The sequence below is a fragment of the Embiotoca jacksoni genome, unplaced genomic scaffold (assembly GCF_022577435.1).
Source record: "Embiotoca jacksoni isolate LCO1_2020_lvr unplaced genomic scaffold, fEmbJac1.0.p SCAF_7, whole genome shotgun sequence".
Classification (NCBI taxonomy): Eukaryota; Metazoa; Chordata; class Actinopteri; family Embiotocidae; genus Embiotoca; species Embiotoca jacksoni.
In genome coordinates, this window is record NW_027185425.1 from 14,428,672 (window position 1) to 14,451,868 (window position 23,197).

The 23,197-nt window shown below is 42.4% G+C and overlaps 3 protein-coding genes across 3 annotated transcripts; 2 read left to right on the forward strand and 1 right to left on the reverse strand.

The window, feature by feature from the left end:
- Positions 1-363: 363 nt before the first annotated feature.
- slc6a18 (solute carrier family 6 member 18) lies at positions 364-7,395 on the forward strand. The gene is made up of 12 exons (XM_069175961.1): positions 364-505; positions 1,577-1,717; positions 2,213-2,350; positions 2,888-3,069; positions 3,168-3,278; positions 3,364-3,476; positions 3,561-3,689; positions 3,780-3,936; positions 4,140-4,344; positions 4,471-4,630; positions 4,722-4,884; positions 6,443-7,395. Exons 1-12 carry the CDS (start codon positions 364-366, stop codon positions 6,653-6,655), a joined length of 1,854 nt encoding a protein of 617 aa, XP_069032062.1. The 3' UTR covers positions 6,656-7,395.
- A 5-nt stretch (positions 7,396-7,400) lies between these two features.
- tert (telomerase reverse transcriptase) lies at positions 7,401-16,335 on the reverse strand. Its single transcript, XM_069175964.1, has 16 exons — positions 16,113-16,335; positions 14,602-15,850; positions 14,331-14,520; positions 14,066-14,219; positions 13,808-13,975; positions 13,476-13,637; positions 12,524-12,625; positions 12,352-12,437; positions 12,146-12,262; positions 11,935-12,006; positions 11,237-11,425; positions 10,851-10,977; positions 10,073-10,134; positions 9,605-9,729; positions 9,376-9,513; positions 7,401-7,547 (listed from the first exon to the last, which is right to left on the reverse strand). Exons 1-16 carry the CDS (start codon positions 16,326-16,328, stop codon positions 7,444-7,446), a joined length of 3,261 nt encoding a protein of 1,086 aa, XP_069032065.1. The 5' UTR covers positions 16,329-16,335; the 3' UTR covers positions 7,401-7,443.
- A 1,302-nt stretch (positions 16,336-17,637) lies between these two features.
- On the forward strand, positions 17,638-23,009 carry rbbp4 (retinoblastoma binding protein 4). The gene is made up of 12 exons (XM_069176368.1): positions 17,638-17,803; positions 18,386-18,536; positions 18,670-18,815; positions 18,999-19,172; positions 19,347-19,459; positions 19,636-19,796; positions 19,928-20,054; positions 20,235-20,312; positions 20,465-20,541; positions 20,946-21,003; positions 21,104-21,214; positions 22,185-23,009. The coding sequence occupies exons 1-12, from the start codon at positions 17,788-17,790 to the stop codon at positions 22,245-22,247; spliced, it is 1,275 nt and encodes a 424-aa protein (XP_069032469.1). The 5' UTR covers positions 17,638-17,787; the 3' UTR covers positions 22,248-23,009.
- The last annotated feature ends 188 nt before the right edge of the window (positions 23,010-23,197 follow it).

The following is a 23,197-nucleotide window of genomic DNA, read 5'->3' on the forward strand; positions in this document are numbered from 1 at the left end:
ATCCATTAATTTAAGGCTGAGCACACTCCCATTGTCAACTAGCAGGGAGGTTGAAACACTAAAACATCATGCATACTGTTCTCACTCCCTTCCTCTTGACCTGATTTCTTTATCGAAACCAATAAAAATCTGCATCCCTGACTCGAAGCAACAACTGATCTGACATAAAAAAGGACAACCGACTTTGTAGACTCAGAAGAGAGAGGACTGCTAGACATCACCTCTACAACAAACCACTTGAAGCAGTGTTTATTCCGTCCACCACTGAGATCAGGAGAGATCCGGGACCTGACTGACGTGTATGCTAGGATTGCATCCTTGAAACAGAACTGAGATTGTGCTGAACCTTTTTAACAGCTGAGGATGGACGAAACTAAAGGCTCTGAGGTGGAGGAGAGACCCAAATGGGACAACAAAGTTCAGTACCTGCTGACTTGTATTGGCTTTGCAGTGGGACTTGGAAATGTGTGGCGGTTTCCCTACCTGTGCCAAATCTACGGAGGAGGTAAAATGCTGCATGTTGCATTATATTTTTTCCATTATATTTGGTGTATCTCACTTTACACCATAGTTTATCAAGTCTCCTGTGAGAGATTTAAAGTATTTTAATCACGCAGGTAAATCTGATCCACCAATGAGATACTTTTTGTGTCAGTTTAATAAGTCATTAATAAATGAACTAGAACTTTGTGCCCATGTCTGGGAAATGGTGAGTCTTATCAATGTTTGATTGATTATGGGAAACATCAAGGACTGTCCTGGAAAAATACACTCTATGACTATATTTACTTCCTCATACTTCATGGTCAGATATGCTGAACCCTGAAGCCACTTGGGGTTACGATTTAGCCAATCGTGGAAAAAGTGCACAAACTCTTATCATCTTCACATATTGACTGAGATTTGAAGACTCCCACACTGTGTTTCACACTCTCCCGTTTGACGTCAGCTCTGTGATCAGTCAACTTTGTGTTTGGTGACTTTAGCCTTAGATTTGTGCTAATGTCTACACATGCTGTGAGAATGTAAAGGCAATTTTAATACATTTTCCAATACATTTTTATAAGTTTAACTCAGGGTCCAGTCATGTTTTACTGTAGGCAACTTGCATAGAAAATCTGAGGGATTCTCCGAGCATCAAAATGTATTTCTGGTGGTCTTTAACCCTCATTTTGGCTCAATTTGGTTTATTTTTGGATTATTTTTTTAATTCAACTTTTGTATCCTATTTGAACAAACTCAGCTATAAATCTCCCTTTTCCTTTTGTCAGTGTAACAAAGTATAAAGCAGCCAGGAACCTAAAATGTAAGAAAAACTATACAGGCACCTATACAATTGTGCAAATCTTTAGCATAACCTCTGAAAACATTGTAGAAAAATAATGTTTCATTTTGTTTATACACAGAAGCACTGCAGAAAAATGGAAAAAATGAACTACAGTACATTCTTTTCACTTATAAAGTTATTTTATCTCTATTGATTTTCCACAAACGTGTTTATTGTTTCTGCAAAGTTTAATGATGAAGACAATGTAATGTTGCTGAAGTCTAACTGTAAGGTGAATGTTTACTTCAGGTGCATTCCTCATCCCGTACTTGATTGCGCTGGTGTTTGAGGGCATCCCGCTGCTCTACCTGGAGCTGGCTATAGGACAGAGGCTCCGCATGGGCAGCATCGGGGTCTGGAACTCCATCTCTCCGATGCTCGGTGGAGTCGGTGGGTAACCTAAAATTAATGAAAGTTTTTATTTTTCCTGGAAATATACCGTCTCAGTTCAGTGTTTGGCTTATTTGAAAGAAATTTGGTGTTACAGTCACCATTATTTAATATCCACTAACCATCAAAAACTAGCACACAGGTACAGTGGGTGATGCTATCAACTAAAAAGATTTGAATTTGTAGTCAGATTTAGAAAAAACAGGTCTTAAAAACAGGAGTATACAACGTGACCTGCTTTCTTAGGTTAGGTTAGGTAGTTCCTTTATTAATCCCCGAGGGGAAATTGTTTCGCTACAGCAGCATACAGTTAAAAGTAGCTGTTATAAAATATAAAATAAAATTCACTCGTCCCACTTTCTCTAAGTTTCACTTTTTACTTTGGTTATTTTCCATGTTGGCCAAAGGTCCCTCATCATTTCTGAAGCTGGAATTTTTTTTTTGGTGTGTGTTATGAAAAATGTACCTCCAGTCAATATTACTTCCTGTATGTAGGAATTGCCTCCATGGTGGTTTCGTTCCTGGTGGCCATTTTCTACAACACCATACTGGCCTGGGTGCTCTGGTACTTCTTTCACTCTTTCCAGAACCCCCTGCCGTGGGCCAACTGTCCGCTCAACGATAACCACACAGGTGAGAAGATACATGTATGGTCACGCGCTGCGATTACTGACAGCAACATCAGAAACGTTGCCTGATAGCAGCTCAGCACAAATTGTAAGATTTTAACGTAGGGAAGTTTGGTTTGAGAAATTAACAGAATTACAAAAATAAAGACTATCACTGAGAGGATTGTTTAACTATCAGGCTCTGCGAGACGTACAGGGAAACTACTGAATTGCTTTATGGCACAAAGGAATATTGCACCGTGAAATAAAATTTAAAAAAAAAAGAACATGCTTTTCTTTTAAGGCACCTTTAATGATAGATAGTGGAATGAGTGAGTGGCAACAAGCACAAGTTGTTTTGATCATGTTTTCAGCAATAATATCAAGATATGAATAAATTATGTATATATTATGCATACATTGTTTGCTGCATATTTCACTGTTTAAAATAAATTATTACAGCAAATTACCAGACAAAATAAAACATTTAATACTAAACTTTAAGAGTTCTCAAGAAGTCATGTTACCACTATTTTTTGCTTGTGTGTTTGCATCCATTTAGGCTTTAATGTGGAGTGTGAGAAGAGCACTGCAGTGAACTACTTCTGGTACCGGGAGACCCTGAACATCACACCTGACATCGAGACCAGCGGCTCCCTGCAGTGGTGGATGGTGGTCTGCCTCGCCAGCGCCTGGTGTGTGGTCTACATCTGCTTCATCAAGGGCATCGAGTCCATTGGAAAGGTCTGTGTATAACTGGTAAAAAAATTTTTTTTTTAAAATACTGAAACTCCTGCTTTAAAATCATCCACCGGATCATAGAAAGTTTTTTTGATTTTCAGGCTGTGTATGTGACAGCCACCTTCCCTTACCTGGTACTGACCATTTTCCTGATCCGTGGCCTGACTTTGCCTGGAGCCACTGATGGACTGGTGTACCTCTTCACTCCTGATGTGAGTTGCGTTAAATACAGGTGATGTAAAGTTGCATCTTGAATCCCAGACACACCTGAATGTGTTGTTCCTCTGCCCTCTGCAGTGGGAGACGCTGAAGAACCCTCAGGTGTGGCTGGACGCTGCCACCCAGATCTTCTTCTCTCTTTCTGTGGCATTCGGAGGTCTCATTGCCTTCTCCAGCTACAACGCAGAGAGGTAAGGACTAAAACTTCTCAACCTCCCCCCTTTCAAAGTCCGAGTCATTACAACAAAGTCTTTTTTTCTTGCTGTCCATGTTAGAAACGACTGTGAGAAGGATGCCGTTCTCGTCGGAGTAATAAACAGTGCCACGTCTCTCTACGCCTCCATTCCCATTTTTTCCATCCTGGGATTTAAAGCGACCAACGCCTACAACTCCTGTTTGAATGAGTACGTATGCATATCTTATTTCAGATGATTTCTTGCTGACCTTTGATCAAGTAAAATCCTGAGAAATGATTTCTTGAATCTTATCTACAGGAACATCCTGGATCTGACCAACCACTTTGAGATTTCAGACCAGAACATAACAGTGGAGAGCTACAAACAATGGTTTGATTATCTGAATGAGACATTTTCAGATAGGGTCTCCAGTCTGCACCTCAGGGAATGTGACCTACAAACTTTCCTGGATCAGGTATTGACATTTTTAAGCTTATCTTTTGCACTGAATTCTTGTTAATCCAGTTTCTAATCTCCATCTTCGCTTGATTCCTTTTGTCTGCCGACACCTTGTGCTCCCTTCCCCGAGTACAGAAGCTAATGTGCCGGTCAAACATGTACATGTCATTTCAAGTTTCCTCATTACTTTCTTGTCTCTCTTTTATCTTCCTCCCCCAGAGTGCTTCAGGCACTGGCCTGGCTTTCATCGTATTCACCGAAGCAGTGATAGCAATGCCAGGCTCGCAGGTATGGGCCATCTTGTTCTTCGTCATGCTCTTCAGCTTGGGTCTCTCCTCCATGTTTGGCAACATAGAGGGCGTCCTCACGCCCATCAACGATCTCAAACTAGTACCCAAGTGGGTCCCTAAAGAAGTCATAACCGGTACCTGCAAATCAATTTAAACTGTTCACAAACAAGAAAGGATATATTCATTTTTTTTCCTGTTGAATTTCCTCACTAAAAACCTTCTTCTTCTTCTTTTTCTTTTTTTTTTACACACTTCCTTAGCGATCGTCGTCATGGCATGCTTCTTGGTGGCCCTCATCTTCAGTCTAGGTTCAGGGAACTACTGGTTGGAGATCTTTAACAACTATGTGGGCTCCGTGCCGCTGCTCATCATTGCATTCTTTGAGCTTGTTGGAGTCATTTATGTCCGTGGAATGAAAACGTAAACTTTTCTGGACCTCACTTTCCTTTTCTTAACTTGAAATTTGCATACAATTTGAATTACAGTGTGTTTAACATTCGTGTCCTCTCAGTTTTAGTGAGGACATCTATTTCATGACTGGGAGGAGGCCGAACATCTTTTGGAAGGTGTGCTGGATGGTGATCAGTCCTTTATTGCTGCTGGGGGTGTTGATTGCCTACATAGTCCTCCAGGCACAGAAGCACCCCACCTACTTCACATGGAACCCAGCTTATGTAAGCAGCCATCTTATGTCTAATACTGAAACTGGCAGAATCAGTAAATAATTATATTAGCATAAACACACTGAACTGTACCAAAGGTTTCGGCAGCTAAAAGTAAATTAAGGATTCTTTCAATAAGATTATTCTGTGAATAACTTGTATTTATCAGTTAACGTCATTTAAAGTGCAGGAGAAAAAAAATGCCTTTGAAGCAGCACTAAAGACGGTACCTTATTTACTGTTTTACAAGCTGTTGTGTAAAAAATGCAAACATTTTACAGGTGTCTCAAATTGCTATAATCTATATTTTCCGATCAGCAATGTATCAAAATGACAACGCGTATGTAAACTAGCAGTGACAAACCCAGAGGCATCGATGAAGTTCCCCTAAACTCTACAGAGAATTTAAACGGCTTCAAACTTTACTCAAATCAAATGTACTATTTTGGTGAATTCCCTCTATGTGCACCACGCCGGCCTCAGCAGGCTGCTTTCAGCCCTTCAGCCTGAACTACCTGTCAGCAGCAAACAGCTGGCAGAAGTTAGCGGCTAACGGGTGACTCATTCATCAGCCAGAAAGCTTCCTTTGAAGTTAGTGTCGAACAAAAACACAGAGCGGGTTAATTTTGGACTTACATTAACCAGGTGGTCAGACACCATCCCAGATAAATGCTCATGTTAACATGTTAAAATTTGCAATGTTTGCATGTTGTCCACATCCACTTTATACGTATGATTAGCAAGTTCCCAAGTAGCCCCAAAAAAAATTGATAAAGTTTAAAAAAAAAATTGTTTTATATTTTTTGTAAATTTGCTTTTTTTTTCTAAGAAGACAATATCTCTAATATTTGTAAATTAAAAATAAGGCTAGTCCCAGCTCTGGTCGCAAAGGAAATATTAGCCTGGCTCTGTCTCAATGTTTAAAAGATGTCCACCAGCGCCTTAAACTCCTTTGTAAAATAAATACACATACTGAAAAGTAAAATTCACTGGTGATTTTATGTGAAGTCATGTCCGAGAAATACTTCTTGGTTGGACTTAGTAACTTAAAGTTAAGCTAAGCTAATTGCTTGCTGCTTGTAGCTTCATATTTTGCGTACAGAGAGCGAGATGAGTCGATCGGTGTGGTGCTGCACCGCCAATCATCATTATGCATTAATACAAACTCAACACTCTTGATTTTTTTTTTTGTCAAATTAAAGGCCCTCTGATGTTTCAGTAAACTCTTCACTTCTTAACAAGACGTTTATATTGAAACATTAACAGGGAACGTGTTGTGACAAATTGTTCATTGACAATTTAGATGAGTGATGGAGAAAAAATGTTGAAAAACAACATGATTACATCATTGACTTTATGGATTTAAAGTGCTGGAGTTAAACATTATTGACTATTGTAAACTTGCCACTATTGAAGCCGTGGTTACGCAACCTCATGTCGCAATTGCGCTCCGGTGCTTTAACAAATAGCACTAGATTTTTTTGGGGATCTAGCTCTTGATAAGAAATGGAATTAGGCTATTTCACTCTTCATATTTGTCACATTTGAGCTCTTCTGTGTGTCCGTTTAGGAACTATTCCCCCAAACCGAAGAGAAGCCGTATCCAGACTGGGTGTTTGCCATCATCATCCTCCTCTCTGCACTGCCTGTGATTTCCATCCCTGTGGTGGCTCTCTACAACCTTATCTGCTGCACAATCAAAAGGTCCTCGACTCGTGCTGACTTAACTCCCCAAATCAATGAAGGTTTTGAGATTGAAACACAGGAGCAGAGAGGAGCTTAAGGAACATTTCAAGTTACAACGCTACGATCCTGAACACAAAAAGACGTCCCACTTCTGAGGGAGTTTCATCCTCAAAAACTGGATTTATTCAACAAGAAAATTCTGTCCTTTGTACATTGTGTGATGTACATCATGTAAATAATATGCTGTAAAAGACATCACATAGCCTTGCTTGATTTACAAAACGGTACATTTAAACATAAATGTAGATTTAACACTAATCTCGAATGTTACAAATTATCATCGCTGTAATGTGAAGAAGAGGAACATCATCTTGAAAGACAATGATTTGTCTCTATTTCTGTGCACCTATTTACATTTAAAGTATGGCGTCACGTCCTCTACGGAAAACTACCACGACATGTAAATCAAAGTCCAGACAAACAGCTGTAGGAGAGACCAGCACAGTACAGTAGTGATGATTTTCAATTATCCAAATTCAATGATTAAACTGATTTGTTTTACGGGGTGCACTTATGACTGAGGTTTATCACCAAAGTGTTTTATATCAGATGACTAATACCTGTATTTCTCTGTCAGTCTCATAACCTTGGATGCCAGATTCATCCCATATAACTCTGTGGCACTGATTTCAACACACTGTTCATCTCACTCTTTCGAAACCACGGAGAAAAATGTTTTGTACTTTGTCCTCATTTGCACAGAAATTAATGGACTTTGGAGGCATTATAAACATAACCCCCAACATTATGATCATCCTAAATAAATACTCATCCATACCTTCTCTTTGGTTATGTCGGGAACTGTTAGTGGGACTAGCCGGTAGTTTAAGTCTGGATGGCCATGAGGTCGACCGGGGTCCTGGGGTTGGTGGCCTGTCGGACCCTGGCCAGCCTCAGATCCCCCAGGCGCCGCTCCAGACTGCGCTTCCCTGTCGAGAGGGTATGAGCCGAAGAGAAGATAAAGTGAACTGTAAAATTGAGCTGTAAAAATTTAATTAAAAACATGGCAGTAAACTGACTTGTTTACATGTAAAATCACATATTCTGGGAAGGGTTCACCTCTCACAAAGTCCACCTTCAAAGGGTTTGGACTTCCTGGCAAGTGTCAATGAGGATGTTTTTATATTGTTTATTTACGAAGCCTTTGGAGAGAGAGAGAGCTCTATTTTCCTGCAGACCCAGTTACTACAGTCTTTATGTAGATTTGTACAGGTGGTAGTTGATTCTTTATCAGTTGTTGTGTTGAGCTGCCATCACAGCTGCATTTTGTCTTGCTGGGATCCTCCTAATGCTGATAGTCGGCAGATGCACACTTAAAATACCTTTCATTTATATGCATGTATTCAATTGGCTGCTTTTAGGTCGCTACATGTTGTCGACCTCTACAGCAGACTGATAATCGTTCTAAAATACAACTTAAACGGGCAGAAGATGGAAACTTCTGAAAGTTGTCGTCCATGTCGTTGAGGGTACTCAAGGGGCTGACCATTCTGCAGAAACATCAACACTGACATTCAGTTTGATTAGTACATCCCCCAACAACTTGGAAACCATTGAGTCTTTACTGTTCAATTGATTAAATAACTTTAGCCATCCCACAACAGCATTAATATGACTTGCAGAAATGGCACAGCTGCAGAAACGTCATTATTTATCATCTCTGATCATTCAGGCTGCACGATTCTGGATAAACACCATTTTCTTGCTGAAGATTAAGATCACGATTGTCTCTCAGTTTTTTTCAACGTAAATCCTCATTTCACTTATTGATCTGATGAAGAAGGTACGGTGCCTAATATCTGACCGGCACATCATCTTTGGACAACAGAAGGGGAACGCTCCTGTTTTTATCTAAGATGCAGCAGCTTTCGTGAATCTGACACTGAACATAAAAACAAAGAACTTCAGTTTCTTGTCTTCTCTTATTAAACACAACCTTTTAACAAGTGTTTTTTTTTCTGTTTTCTTTCTGCTGGTGTCTCCGACTCGCTCTCTCTGGGTTTATTTTCCTTCCTGCCGGTTCTTCCTGCTGCTCTGCATCATGTGCTGGTTTGCTGAGTGAGAAAACAGGACGGCTTGTTCTGATGCAGATGATGGATTTTTATCAAATAGAGTTATGAATTGAGATTATGTTTTCAATATGACTAATAATGCAGCCCTACTGGTGATTCATTATCTGTAAAGCCATTGCAGGTATGACAGAGCTCTAAACATGAGTGATTTTAACCTTCATATTGCCAAAAATCATCTTGACTTTGATGCCGCAAATGGCTTCCTTGTTCATTTTGGCAAGAAATCTATTGAAAATCTCTCCCCTGGCTTCTTCACATAAAAATAACATTTGCACACGAAGGTAAATGTGACCGTTTGCTGCGTTTCTTCATCTTGTCTGATAGTAATACCTTCTGGTTTTGGGCTGTCATTCAGAAAAAAACAAGGAATGTGGGATGTCACATGTTTTTCATGTCTTTAACAAATTTTTGGGCATTACATCTTATTAAATAATCATAACAGATCAATCAATAATGAAATAATTCATAGAGACAGGTCTAATTTACTTTTAAATATCTCTTAAAAACCTTTATGTTGTATTTTCAAATAAAGACATCTTTTTATCTTCTGTTTTACAATGACGGATATAAATAAAATCCTAATGGAATTATTGGAAGACTCTGGTACATCAGTAGTGATGATCCTCTCTGATGGTGTCTTTGTGATATTGTTGTGGATATGCGTGTGTTTCCTGAGGGTACATACGTTTGTGCAGGTGTGGGAGCAGATCTTTGTAGAGAGGACGGTGTTGTGACAGCACCAGCAAGAAGGAAAGACAGAAAAGCAGCTCCACTGCTTCAAACTGCACGATGCCTGTCTGGGCCTTATCACCTAAAAGCAGCCCTGGAGAAACAGAAACAGAATGAAGAAATACAATTTGAAAGTGTGTTTTTCACTTTACCTTGCATTTTCATGTTTAAAGAGGAAACGTTGCCTTTGTTGCTGAGCCTGATGATCTTATTGGCGTACTGCGCCATGTCCCAGATCATCTGCAGGAAGTAGACGGGGTTCTTAGCAACCGTCTGACCAAAGGGCAAACTGTGGGCACACACATGGAACCTGAGGAGAAAAATAAAACACAGACAGACAACACGGGGACACTCAGATATTTACATTTGGAGATAAAAGGCAGCGCAATTACTCTTCAGCGCGTTGCAGGTATTGCTCGACAACAAGATGTGTGCTGATTTTAACAGCAGTATTATCTTTACAGGGCCATTTTATAAGCTTGAGGTCAGTGAGCACACACGACAGATAGATTTCAATACGACAGGTGGGTAATGGCAACACGTTATTCCCAGTGCCACATTTAACATATGTAATCTCAATAAATAATACAAAATAAGAAACAGTGACAAATATTTCAAATCACTTGAGTCATGGAGAAGCTCACTGTCTCTACCTGCATGCATGCAGCAGCACCAGCTTGTAGATGTTCTTGTAGACGGCCTCCAGAGAGTTGATCTGAGGAGAAAAGGTCATCTAATATTACCGTTATATTAAGCACAAAAATGGAAGTGAAGAATTTATTTTAAATACGTTTGTACAGGATATTGAACATGAGCAACATAAACTAAATAGAACATATTTGTCCTGTACATATTTACTGATATTTACCATCAGTCTGTCATTTGTGAATTAAGTGTTGAAGTCAAGCATCCCGACTATTTAACTGAATTATTTTGGAAATTGTTTAAGAAGTTTACATCTGTTATTCACCATTGTTTCATTTGAGGGTGACTGCCAGCTGGTAAACTTTGGACATTTGTGCGTGCACTTGTTGATGAAGCCGCCCAGCAGCATGATTCTTTAAATGAAGAGCAGGTTCAGCTCATCAGCCTTCTGTAATCTGCAGGGTATCTTTGTAGATTTTCCCTTAAACTGGGAAACAGCTACTGTACACATGTCCTGCTGCTTCTAGCATTGTCTACGTGATATTAACGTGCAGTAAGGCCTTATAATTAAAAGACTAAATCCTCCTCAATGTCACAAACAAGTAAAGAACATCACATTCATCAATTTAATCTTTTTTGTTTGGGCTCTTGAAGAGATAGGAGCTAAAAAGGCTTGTTTCAGACAGAGGATGAACTGAGGAGCAGCATAATGAGATAATATACAAGTAAAATAAGGGTTTGAATCATGCCAAGCTGCTGCAGTAGGTCAATCTTTTTGTCCCTGACCTTTAGGTCCAAGAAGAGGGCATGGCACTTTAGCCTGAGGATAGCCATCAGTTTCCTCCTCATTTGCTGTCCAGCTGAGTGGGAAAAGCCCAAAGTCAGGCTGTAGCGCAGAGATAGGCCTGCATAGCTGAAAGAGACAGGAAGTTACAAGTTAATGGAATGAAAACAGAAAAAGAAAATGCAATTTAGCATGAAAAATGACTTCAAGTGAAGATGCAGTTATAATGTTTACTGTGTTTTATGCTCGAATAAAGTACAGGGGAGCAGTTTTACTCAGCTTACAAGCAGCCATAAAGACTGACAAAAAGGCCCAATAACTTTGTACACATGAAGCACACTCGAGTGAGTAATGCGGCAGTATAATTCCAGCTGACGAGAAGTTTCACCTAGAATAGTCTTTGTAGACGTCCAGCGAGCGCGTGTCCAGCAGCAGTCCACACCAGGGGAAGAGGCAGTTAGGAGGCAGCACGCAAATGCCGGGACAAGCAGACGCGCTTCCTGACACTTGAAAGTTGACCGCCACCTTCTGCGGGTTGACCACCAGACCGTACTGTGGTACTCCGGCCAGCAAGATCCTAAACACACACAGTTAACAGCTGAAGTTGAAGGGAGGCTGTGGCTCAGTCGGTAGAGTGGGTTGCACACTAATCGGAAGGTTGGTGGTTCAATCCCCAGCTCCTCCTGTCCACATGCCTAAGTGTCCTTGAGCAAGACACTGAACCCTAAAATTGCTCCCGATGGTGTACCATCGGTGTGTTGTAAGTCGCTTTGGATAAAAGCGTCAGCTAAATGTAATGTAAAAGTTATCCCTCCATGCAAACTTTATGTCGCATCAAAAATTAAACCTAAAGCGCCGTCTTGACTTGAAGAGAATTGCAAAAATGTGACTAGATTGTATTTTGAACCACATACGAATACGGTTTAAGAGGAAATCATAAAAATCTTGTCACTTGTGATTCTTGGCCGTTCCGATTTGCTACATACGATCGGATTCCAATCAAATATGCACATAAAACACATTCTGAACGTAACCATGATGTCATATAAACAGTGACGTGTCTGACGAAGCTGGTGTGTGTCGTACTTGAGAAATGTTTGTGCTTCGTGTTGGTCTGGTGTGATAAGAAGGAAGTCATCCACCAGTCTCATCAAACACCTGCAGGACAGAGAGAGGGGGGGGAATAACACATTCAGCAAACTGGAGCTACAATACAGATAGACTGCCTGCTGCTGCTGCTGTGTTATTACATCTATACATGCTGATGCTGAGTGAAATACAGGGGAGACTGCTGTACCCTTTGTTTTTAATAAGGTCTTTGAACAGGACATTCTCCATGTGACCGTAGCAGAGACAGCAGAGCAGACTGGACGCCACCGATCCCTGAGGAATCCCTCGGCACTGACGGTACGTCCTGCAACACAGAGGGCCAAAAATCACAACAACTGACCTGGTTGAATTACTCACACAGGTCTGTGTAATGTAACGTAACGCAGAGCTCACTTCTTCCCGTACTGAACAACACTGCCACTTAGCATTTGGGTAAAGAACTGCAGCACCTCTCTGCCGTGAAGATCTGAGCAGAAATACTGTAACGACAAAAAGTAATGAAATGTTAAAGACACTAAAACATGAATAATTATTAGTTAAAAAAAAAAAAAAAAATCAGTGTTACCTGCTCAACCAGGATGGCGTGATGAACTTTGCCCTCTTTCTGCAGTGACATTAAAAACCCCTTCATGTTGGTGGATGCCATGTTGTCCTCCAGGAAATCTGCCTGCGTGCACAAAGATGAGAAATACAACTATGTCAGTTAATGTGTGTGTATATACTATTTACTCAAATGACATGCATGTTTGTAGGTAGCAGTCAACCAATCAATATATTTAAAGTGCAGAATGACCAAGCAACAACAAATGTATAGACCAAAACATACAGTAAGTAAATTAAATAATGAACCATAAAGTGAGACAACCACATTAAAACATCAATGCAACACAGAATGCAATAGTGTCACACAAATGCATGGAGAGAAAAAGACAGGGTAGAGGAGAGTTGCTCGGTGCATCATGGGAGATCCCCCAGCAACCGAGGCCTACAACACCATAACTAGGGGATGACTCAAGATCCCCTGAGCCAGTTCAAACTTTAAGCTTCATCAAAATGGAAGGACATCAGCCTAGTCATAGAAGTAGAGAGGTTGTCTGCTACCTGAACCTAAACTGGGAGCTGGGTCCACAGAAACGAGGCCTCAAAGTTAAAGTCTCTGCTTCCAAGTTTACTTCTGGAAACTCTCGGAACCACAAGTGAGCCAGAGTGAAGCGCTCTCAGGGTTTTTCCCAACATTATAACATTTAGGTGCAGCCCCTAAGCCACTATAGCTTCACTACTGTTTGGTGATTATTATTTCTATGGCAGTCAGTGCATTTTTAAACCTACATTGTAATGAATATAGTCCAAAATTATGTGAAGATTTTTAGTCAAATAACTGCCCACCACTGCTGGAAGACTCCAGCTCTATGAGAACTATATGGTAGTATGAGCTCTATAAGATATGATGGCACTTGGCCATTAAGCGCTTCATATGTAGGAAAAAAGGGTTTTAAATTCTATCCTTGATTTCTTACCCGTCTAACAAACACCTTTTTCAGGCCTTCGTGGGAATCGGCCCAGATCTTGGCATAGCGGCGGAGGGTAAAGAGTTGGTCCTGGACCGGTGACAGGGCCTGGCCAACCACCTCGATGAGTTTGTCATGTGGCAGGCTCTCATAAGCTCCACTTACATCCACCTTAAAACACAAGAGACAAGCTCGACTTAATAAATCAAGATGCAAAATAGACACGCGTGCTGAAATTTGTAGCGGTATATTATCATTAAAAAATAATATGGCTGCATAAACTTGAAGTCAATCACACGATGGAAAATCCTCTTCAGAGACAATTTAGTGTAACAACTCACCTTAACGAAGTAGAGGGGTCGTGGTGTGTCCTTCTGGGCCGGAGCCACGGAGCACAACACCTTGTGGATGTCCGTCATCCCCCAGACTGTCGAGCCCAGGAGGGACGGAGAGGAGCGCACGCAGGCCCGCAGGATATCCAGCAACTCCCGGACACGACCTCTGTAGAGCTGTTGTTACAAAAACCATCAACATGCTACCAGCATGTAATATTTCGTGGATATGTAAGGAAGAACTTTAATATCCCTGTCAAAGTGTACCCTTGTTTTGGCATCTGTGCCTACGACTCGTGTGATTGGCCTCAGGCCGTCTGTCTTGGGAATGAAGCGAAGGCGGGAGATGACGGTGCCTTTGGGGAGGGACGCCACCTGAGCTGGAGTCAACTCCTCCATCTGGCCTTTGGAGATGTGACCTCTACATGACAAACACGTTGTTTTATTTTATTTTATTTATTTTGTGAGCTGATGTCCCACGGCTGTATGAATATGGATCTTTGTACATTACGCGAGTGTTTTTCGTGTGTACCTGAAGGCCAAGTCTTGCAGTTTGGCCCAGACTTCCGGCCTGTAGAACCTGATGGCGTTTTTCTGCCCCACGCTCTCAGTGACATAGAAACATGCTCGGACGAGGCCTGCGACGTAACCATCCAGAAGCCAGGCCGAGAACTGACCCAGGGTCCGCGTCCGATACGCCAGCTCGCTGGGCGGGAAGCGGCCTGCAGGACGGTTTGGTTAGGTCGGACAAAACACACGTGGCAACCATAAAGAAAATAAAGCACCTTCAAATACAACCTCACCTGTTTTACTGATCTTCAACCAATCACAGTCATTCACCTTCATCTTCCACATCAGCTCAGCCAATGAGAGCCTCTCAAACTTCCCGCTGCTCAGGAAGCCCCTGACCCTGGCGAGGAAATGCAGTCGGTTGTGGTCGGAGCCCCACAGCTCCCGCGGGATCACTGCAGCGAGACACTCCCTGACAAACAGGTAGACCCGGTGCGGAGCACAGTGCTGAGGTGAGAGGGAGTTTAATTCTCCCCGCCCCGCGTTGCCCTCCTCGATCACAGGGCACATCCTCTGCAGTATTTGGCTGTAGGGACACCTCCTGTGTTGCTGTAACAGCCGACTGAACAGCGGGACCATGTTGAAAAAACGGCGAGGAAGTTTCTTTTGCTTCTTCTCGAGCCTGTTCAAATGCGCCAGTCCCTCGAAGAAGACCACTCTTACCAAATCCCGGCCTTGCAGCCTTTTGGATTCACCGCCACTCTTCCTCTTCCTGTTGAGAAGGAAGCCTCGCATGCCCCGGCCCCCATACAGGAATCCCAGAGTGCGGATAAAACACTGTGAGGGCGGCAAAGGCGGGAAAATCCCTGATCTCCAACTGGAGCCGCCCTCCGAGGGAGGGACGGTTGTTGGAAGTTCGACGGGCTGTTTGAAACCAGCGGCGCTGTTCACCACAGGTTTCACGGACAGTGTCGGCTGTACTTCCTCCACCGTTTCGGAGCAAACCCGCTGGACTTCCTGTTTGTGTTCTTGGCGCTCCGCCCGTCTCCTCTTTCTTTTCTCCGTCTTCGCTCCGACGTCCCTCCTCTTCCTCTTCTTGCTGAGGGCGGGATGCTCGACGGCGTTTCTCCTTTTGGAGGTCACCGACCCTCGACGCCTTCCAAACTGAGCACGGTCAGGTTTCCTCAATCGACGCTGGAGACCGAACCCGCGGGAGGCGGAGGTCGTGGACACCCTGTCGTAGACCGGGACGCCGCACAGCTGGAAAACACACGACGGAGGAACTGCCACGAACACGGAGCAGCTCTCCAACACGTACCGCGTGATGTCTGTGCCCAGGCGAGTTGTGACTTTCTTCCACAGGTCGCTGCCGTGGATGTAGGCAGCACTTTGAGTCACATCTCCCTGGAATTTAAAGTGGTCCGCGTCACGGTCCTCCTGAGCCAGAGACTGAATATTATAGCCGTGAGCCAAGACGTTTCTTTTCCGTTTCCTCTTCAGACTGTTGAGAACAAAGGCGAGGAGTTCGGGCAGAGAGCAGATCTGTGGAGAGCATAAAATACATCATATCAGCATAAAAAAAGACACGATACTGTCACGACATACATTACACCGTCTAACAAGGTTCCTCATCACCTGACAGTTTGTGCATCCTTAATACATTGTGAATAATGTCATCATTTCAAAACTAAAATATCCTGACACAGCACGTGTCTTTGTCGCAACTGTTTCACATCCAAATTGAGTGACAGCACAGCGGGCCTGTGTTGGTTTTTGTTTGTTTTGCACCGATGGGACAGGTCACCTGGCTGCAGCTCGGTACTTGTTGGAGCTGCTTGTCGAAGCAGACAAAAACGCTCCTGACGAACGACTTGAAGCGACTTGAGTCCGACTGCTCGACGATAACTGGTCTCCGTCCCTCTCTGAACACGATGCTGTCCGCAAACTCCTCCAGTGTCTGCACGTGTCGGTACAGTAACCGGACGACGTCGAGCCCTCCGGACGCGTCGGTCGCTGACATGCTGACATGTGAAGCCGCTTGTTTGTTACTCAGGACCGGGACGGGTACCGGCGAGCTTGGCGCTGAGCGACATCCGGCGATTTAAAGACCCGCGTCGCCTTCAGCCAATGAGAGATCGGTTTACTGAAGCTGTCCAATCAGGTAGCAGCATACTGCTGCGATCACGGTTGACCAGTAGGGAACAAAACAAGGCGTGTTGTCTCTTTTTTTTTTTTTTTTTTTTTCATGACAACAATGAAAGTGTGAAAGTGGACAGCTTCGCGGGAAAAACATCTCTGAAAGTGGGATAAAACGGTTCCCTCAGAGACAGAAAATCCACGAAGGGGCCGCCTGTAATTGTTCTTATTATTTCTGTTTACATTGAGTAGATGTTTTTGTTTTGTAAAACATTTGCAGCAGAAATATCTCAAATCAATGCAGATCTAAAAAAAAATAAAAAAAAAAAAAAAATGCAATATTGGAACCTTTTGTTCACAACTTCATGTGGCCCTAATTCAAATAAAGAGAGGGTCAACAAAATACACGTCATACTTGTATTTTGACTTTGACATACAGACTTTTTAATGATGTAAATAAGTATATTAATTTACTGATTGTATTAGATTGTAATTAACTATGTAGTGTGCCAATTTATTTATAATAGAAGTAGTTCTCGTTTTTCTCAAAGTGTATAAACGTTTGTGAAATTGAACAATGTTAAACTAAAAATGTATTGCAGCATCACCACAGTATTATCATCACTTTTTGTATACAGTCAATGAGCAACGTTTGTTTGTTTAATTATTTGCACTGTTTTTAGTTTAGTTTAGTTTAATTTAATATTATTATATTTTTATTGTATGTATTGTGCATTTTTACAGTTTATATTTAATATTTTGTACTCCCTCTATTTTTTTATTGTAATTTGTATTGCTTTGCCCTGTATCAATAAATGCTGCTGTAGCGAAGAAGAAAAAAATCTCCTTGTAGAATTAATAAAGTAAGTATCTATCTATCTATCTATCTATCTATCTATCTATCTATCTATCTATCTATCTATCTATCTATCTATCTATCTATCTATCTATCTATCTATCTATCTATCTATCTATCTATCTATCTATGCCCTCTGCTGGTCACTACAAGTACAGCTGCCCCTCTGCTGCCCTCTGCTGGTCACTACAAGTACAGCTGCCCCTCTGCTGCCCTCTGCTGGTCACTACAAGTACAGCTGCCCCTCTGCTGCCCTCTGCTGGTCACTACCAGAAGCTGCTGTGCTCTGATTGGCTGTCCTCGCTTGTACCGGAGCGCGCGAATGTGTCTCGGTCTGTGTGTGCTCAGTAAACTAGCTGTTAGCTTAGCGTCGTTCACACTATGGTTTAAACAGCGCCGTCCGGTTTCAGCGACACCGAACTCTCTCCGCGTCTCGATTAACCCGAAAGGTTCCGTTGTTTTGTCAGCTACTTGAGGATTAGACACGATGGCGGACAAGGAAGGTAACGTGAATGTTTTCGTTTTCAGCGGCAATAAAAAAAACGATGTTTTCTGACGTGTGTGTGAAGCTAGCTGCCCGGCTAGCTGAGGTAGCGGCTAACGCGAGCTGCCGGCTAGCTTATTGTGCTAACCCTTCACGAGACGAGGTGTCTCACAGATGAGACGACGAGCTGCTCGGCTCGTTTCCGTTCAATCCTGCGTGCACGAAGCAGCGAGCAAAGGGTGCAGCACGGCTGTCTCGTTGTGTAGCCGGGATGGGGAGGTGGAGGGAGGAGGGGGGGAGGATGCTAATGCGTTAGCAAGAGCTTTAATTTATGAACGGGGAGCGTGAAGGTGATTTGTCTGGACGGAAGGACTTCACCGGGGGGGGACAGGGGGACAAGTCCACTCAGTGGACATTTGTCCACTGGAAAGACCATTTTAAACCCTTGATAAAGCGCCGTAGCGGAGATCTTGTCTCCTCACGTTGAACGGGTAACGAAAGACGTGCGTGTGCGCGTGCGCGTGCAAATGTCCAAATGAAAGCTGGGATGTTGTGTGTGTCCACGCCGACTCTCTCCTCCTCTACTTCCGCCCCCCTCCAGCTGGTGCGTTTGACGACGCAGTGGAGGAGAGGGTGATCAACGAGGAGTACAAGATCTGGAAGAAGAACACTCCCTTCCTGTACGACCTGGTGATGACCCACGCCCTGGAGTGGCCCAGCCTCACCGCTCAGTGGCTGCCCGACGTCTCCAGGTAGAGAGAGACACGCCTCGAGACAACCACCGTCCTCACCTCGTCCTCACCTCGCCCTCCTGCGAGCGTGAAACCTTTCCCCGAGTGAATAATAATAATGTCATCGATGATCGCGCTTTCTTTTCGTTTCCAGGCCGGAGGGGAAAGATTACAGCGTGCACAGACTGGTGTTGGGCACCCACACGTCTGATGAGCAGAACCACCTGGTCATCGCCAGCGTCCAGCTGCCCAACGACGACGCCCAGTTTGACGCGTCGCACTACGACAGCGAAAAAGGAGGTTGGCGACTTTGTTCGTCCGAAATCAGTGTGACTAATCAGCGAGTTAGACTTTTTATTTATACTTGTAGTAGGTCCGTGGTGTACATTTATTCTAAGTAGTGTATTATCATTATAATAATATCGTATTGCCTTTATATTGCATGTTTTTACTATAAATACATTTCCTGATGTTTCCCTTCAGAGTTTGGAGGCTTTGGCTCTGTGAGCGGCAAGATCGAGATAGAAATCAAGATCAACCATGAAGGAGAGGTGAACCGTGCCCGCTACATGCCCCAGAACCCCTGCATCATCGCCACGAAGACCCCCACCTCAGACGTGCTGGTGTTTGACTACACCAAGCATCCCTCCCAGCCAGGTACATAGATCAAACACGGGACAAGGCACTGCTGAAGGTCACGTGTGGTTGACGACCTTATGGAGGGGGGGGGGGAGAGAGTGGAGTAATTGGTGCCTTTTTTTTTTTTTTTTTTTTTTTACAACTAGTGAAAAGTATTGAAAAATACTTAATTCATTATATTCTCCTCAAAAGCTTCTGGAGAGTGTCGTCCTGATCTGCGTCTCAGAGGCCATCAGAAAGAAGGCTATGGTCTGTCCTGGAATCCAAATCTGTCCGGCTCGCTCCTTAGTGCCTCAGATGACCATGTAAGCACAAGTTATTGCTTTCCATATTTTGGGAGTTTTATTTCATCTGTTAAAAAAAAAAATTTGTGCACATACTTATAACTATAAACCCATGATGCATATAAAAAAATTAAGAAATGTGCAAACGTGTTATTTTTTTTTTTTTTTTGAATCTCTCATCATTCCTTAATCTTCAGACAATCTGTCTGTGGGACATAAGTGCTGTGCCAAAGGAGGGCAAGATAGTGGATGCAAAGACGATCTTCACGGGTCATACCGCCGTGGTGGAGGACGTATCTTGGCACCTGCTTCACGAGTCCCTCTTTGGATCTGTAGCCGATGACCAGAGACTTATGATGTAAGAATCTCAATGAAAAGTCAAATCTAACTGTCGGTTCACCTGAAAAGTTTTGTGATTTTTGCACCGTTGTCTGTGATATTATAAATACTGCAAAAGGATGACCATCATTCTGCCTCTTTTCACTTCAGTTGGGACACTCGTTCAAACAATACCTCCAAACCCAGTCACGCTGTTGATGCCCACACAGCCGAGGTCAACTGTTTGTCATTTAACCCTTACAGCGAGTTCATCCTTGCCTCCGGCTCAGCAGACAAGGTAACGCAACATTTCACCACATCTCATTTGTCACCATTCGGTTTAATTAACAGCGTGTCTTTTAACTGTGATATCATGTGCGATATATATGAATACTGATGATATTGTTGCTGTTCTGTAACTACAGTGTTAAAGTGAAGAAACCAGCAGGTATATGTAATATCTCTCCTCTGCTCACAGACTGTGGCTCTTTGGGATTTGAGAAACCTGAAACTGAAGCTGCATTCCTTTGAGTCACACAAGGATGAGATCTTTCAGGTAAGATATTTATCATGAATGAAATAAGAATAGAAGGCTATCTTGTCAAAACATGTTTGGTCATTTAAAAGACGGCAGAATAAACTGGATCACAGCGATGTAATAATACGTTGTAATCTGTTGAGTTTGAGATTTGTGTCTGGTTGTTTCAGGTTCAGTGGTCCCCTCATAATGAAACAATACTGGCATCCAGTGGAACAGACCGTCGCCTCAACGTCTGGGACCTCAGGTATACAATTGAACATTTTACCTCCCGTGTTATCTTGTTTATCGGCCCGTGAACGGAGCATTTCACCCACAACTCTCAGCTTTGCTCACTTTATTCCCCTGGTCTTTTTTTTTTTTTTTTTTTTTTTTAATTTAGGGGTTTTCCTCATACTAATTAAACCTGTTTAGAGAGTACAGACAAAATTTGAAGATGAGATAATGTGTTGTAGTGCTGTCATTTCTTTTATTGGAAATATGGCTTCTGAAAAACACTATTGAAGACACTTCACTTCTGAAACGCTCTCATTGGACATTTGAAACGCGACACAATCGTGACCTAGTTGCAGCTGCCTCCAGTGGACATGTGGGGTTAGTCGAACTGTAACAATGTTCGTCACCAAGTCAAACTTTGATGTCCTTTTGTAGTAAAATTGGAGAGGAGCAGTCACCAGAGGATGCTGAGGATGGCCCGCCTGAGCTACTGGTGAGTCTCATTGAAGTCTGCAGAAGTGTCTCTTATATTTCCATCACTGTCTTGTGGCGATATACAACAAAAACGGTGGCTTTTCTTCTTGTTTCTATAGTTCATCCATGGAGGCCACACAGCCAAGATCTCTGACTTTTCTTGGAACCCCAACGAGCCGTGGGTCATCTGCTCCGTGTCTGAAGACAACATCATGCAAGTCTGGCAAATGGTAAGAGATCTGTGACCACATTTGACTAAAGTATGTTAGCTATTAACAGTCAGAGATCCTCTGCCTGATATAATATAGTGGGAATTAGTTTCCCCATGTTAGAGTTACAGACAGCAGGCAAATCTGCAGTCAAGATCCCATGTTTTTTACCTCAAAAAGAATGTGTGACTGGGGCAAGCTTTATCTGTGATGATGATATGACAAAATTCTGCAAAATATTTGATTCATTTTAAGAAATAACACATCATTTCAACAAAACGTGTGTTATAGTTTTATACGTCACTGTTTGCTTTCAAATATTCAGTAAAAAAAACAAACATATTTTTGTGGTTTGTTGTACCTCTGATGTTTTGAAATCACTTGCACACTGCTGAAGTTGTTTTCCTTTATGAAACTAATTCCTCCACCGTGGAGCCGCTTTCAGCCGTGCTTGTGGTTGCTGTGCGTAAATTGCGCATCTAACAGGTCATACCGTTGCGCTGTGTGGAACATTATCACGTTTAAATTTGATTTAACAATCGGATATGGTACGCCCTTTTGTCAGAGCAAGCAACAATAAATTTGCGGGAAAAAGCCGTGTGATGAGAGTTTCTGACCCTCCGGCTAACCACTAAGGAGAAACTCTCAGTCAAGAACATTTTTTTCTTGAACATTTGGAGTGATTCAGTCAGGGCAGAGCGAGACAGAAGACACTAAATGGTGAGAATGGTAAGTGTACTAACCCATTTGTGTGTTTGTATTCTTCTACAATTTGTAATAGTTTTTAATATGACTAAAACGTATCTCTTTCCTGTTGAATTGAACTGTCATAAATGTGAGAAAAGCAGCTAGACCTGACGGAGTGGGTTAAATATGCCTCTTTAAGAGCTTAGTCTTTTTTCTGCTTCTGAATTTTAAAACATGTCACTCGTGAAGATGTCAACAATGTGACAGTATGTGGATGAGTGACTGACACTGACTCTTCTTTTAGGCTGAGAACATCTACAACGATGAAGATCCTGAGGGTTCAACAGACCCTGAAGCCACAGCGTAACATTTACCTCATCACAAGCCGTCACCTCAGTGCTTCCACGCAGCTGCTTCTTCCATCTGCTCTACTTTACCATCGGGACACTGTATGCCGCAAGTAACTGTAAATAGCAGAAAGAGGGTAACCATGTGGAGCGCTGAAATATTCAAAGTGAGGAACGCTCCTTTCAGTAATTTACTACATGAACAATCTCATCCATGTTTTTTGCAGTGCACCTAAAATATATATTTTTGTAATCGAATTGGCTCTCCATTACACTGACACGGTTTATCACAATTCTTTTTCAATAAAAATAAAATGGTTTTCCAGAACTTGTGGTTGTGATCATACTGACAGCCCACACTAATTCACATTAATCTGCTGTTATAGTATAAATGACTCCTTCTGCACATGTTGGAAATATGTCTGGAAAAAAATAAATGTAATCCAGCATTTGACACGCAGTCCTCAGCAGACTGACGGCTCCTGTGATTTTGCTGGAGACGTTTCTTTGAAGGCTGTGTTCCTTTTATTGCTTCAGTCTGGTCACCACCAAACTGTTCTGGACACCGATTTCCTCACCAGCTGTTTTTTTTGTGTGTTTTTTTTTTTTCAATGAAATTAGACTGAATCTGTGTTTGATATTTGTGGTGTCACTTTCCCTCACGTCAGTCATACATAAATCATCGAAATGTCGTGTAGATTAGTGGTTGAATTTGTTTCCGTGTTCAATATTTTGCATTTGTAAAGTGAGTGCATTCTTAATAAAAATGTCTTTACTCAGTCTTTTGAACTACCTCGTGTATCGTCAACATTTCCATGTAAAAGCTGTTAGCATATTATTAATAGAATCAGCATCTTGTTAATCTTGGAAGTATTTTTAAACAATCTTTAATAATCCTCGGTGAAATAGTTTGTGATACCTCGTCACACATGGCTGAGACCTTTGTAAGTGTCTGCTGTGACGTCTTGGC

What these genes read in the sequence shown, in the direction of transcription:
- tert (XM_069175964.1), bottom strand. Translation starts at nt 16,328, where the DNA reads ATGTCAGCGACCGACGCGTCCGGAGGGCTCGACGTCGTCCGGTTACTG. An exon ending in GACCCCTCTACTTCGTTAAG is followed by an intron (nt 13,638 to 13,807) that starts GTGAGTTGTTAC and finishes TTGTGTTTTAAG; the next exon opens with GTGGATGTAAGTGGAGCTTA. An exon ending in GACCTTATTAAAAACAAAGG is followed by an intron (nt 12,007 to 12,145) that starts GTACAGCAGTCT and finishes TCTGTCCTGCAG; the next exon opens with GTGTTTGATGAGACTGGTGG.
- rbbp4 (XM_069176368.1), top strand. An exon ending in CTACGACAGCGAAAAAGGAG is followed by an intron (nt 18,816 to 18,998) that starts GTTGGCGACTTT and finishes GTTTCCCTTCAG; the next exon opens with AGTTTGGAGGCTTTGGCTCT. An exon ending in CAAGCATCCCTCCCAGCCAG is followed by an intron (nt 19,173 to 19,346) that starts GTACATAGATCA and finishes TCTCCTCAAAAG; the next exon opens with CTTCTGGAGAGTGTCGTCCT.
- slc6a18 (XM_069175961.1), top strand. Translation starts at nt 364, where the DNA reads ATGGACGAAACTAAAGGCTCTGAGGTGGAGGAGAGACCCAAATGGGAC. An exon ending in GCTCAACGATAACCACACAG is followed by an intron (nt 2,351 to 2,887) that starts GTGAGAAGATAC and finishes GCATCCATTTAG; the next exon opens with GCTTTAATGTGGAGTGTGAG. An exon ending in TATGTCCGTGGAATGAAAAC is followed by an intron (nt 4,631 to 4,721) that starts GTAAACTTTTCT and finishes GTGTCCTCTCAG; the next exon opens with TTTTAGTGAGGACATCTATT.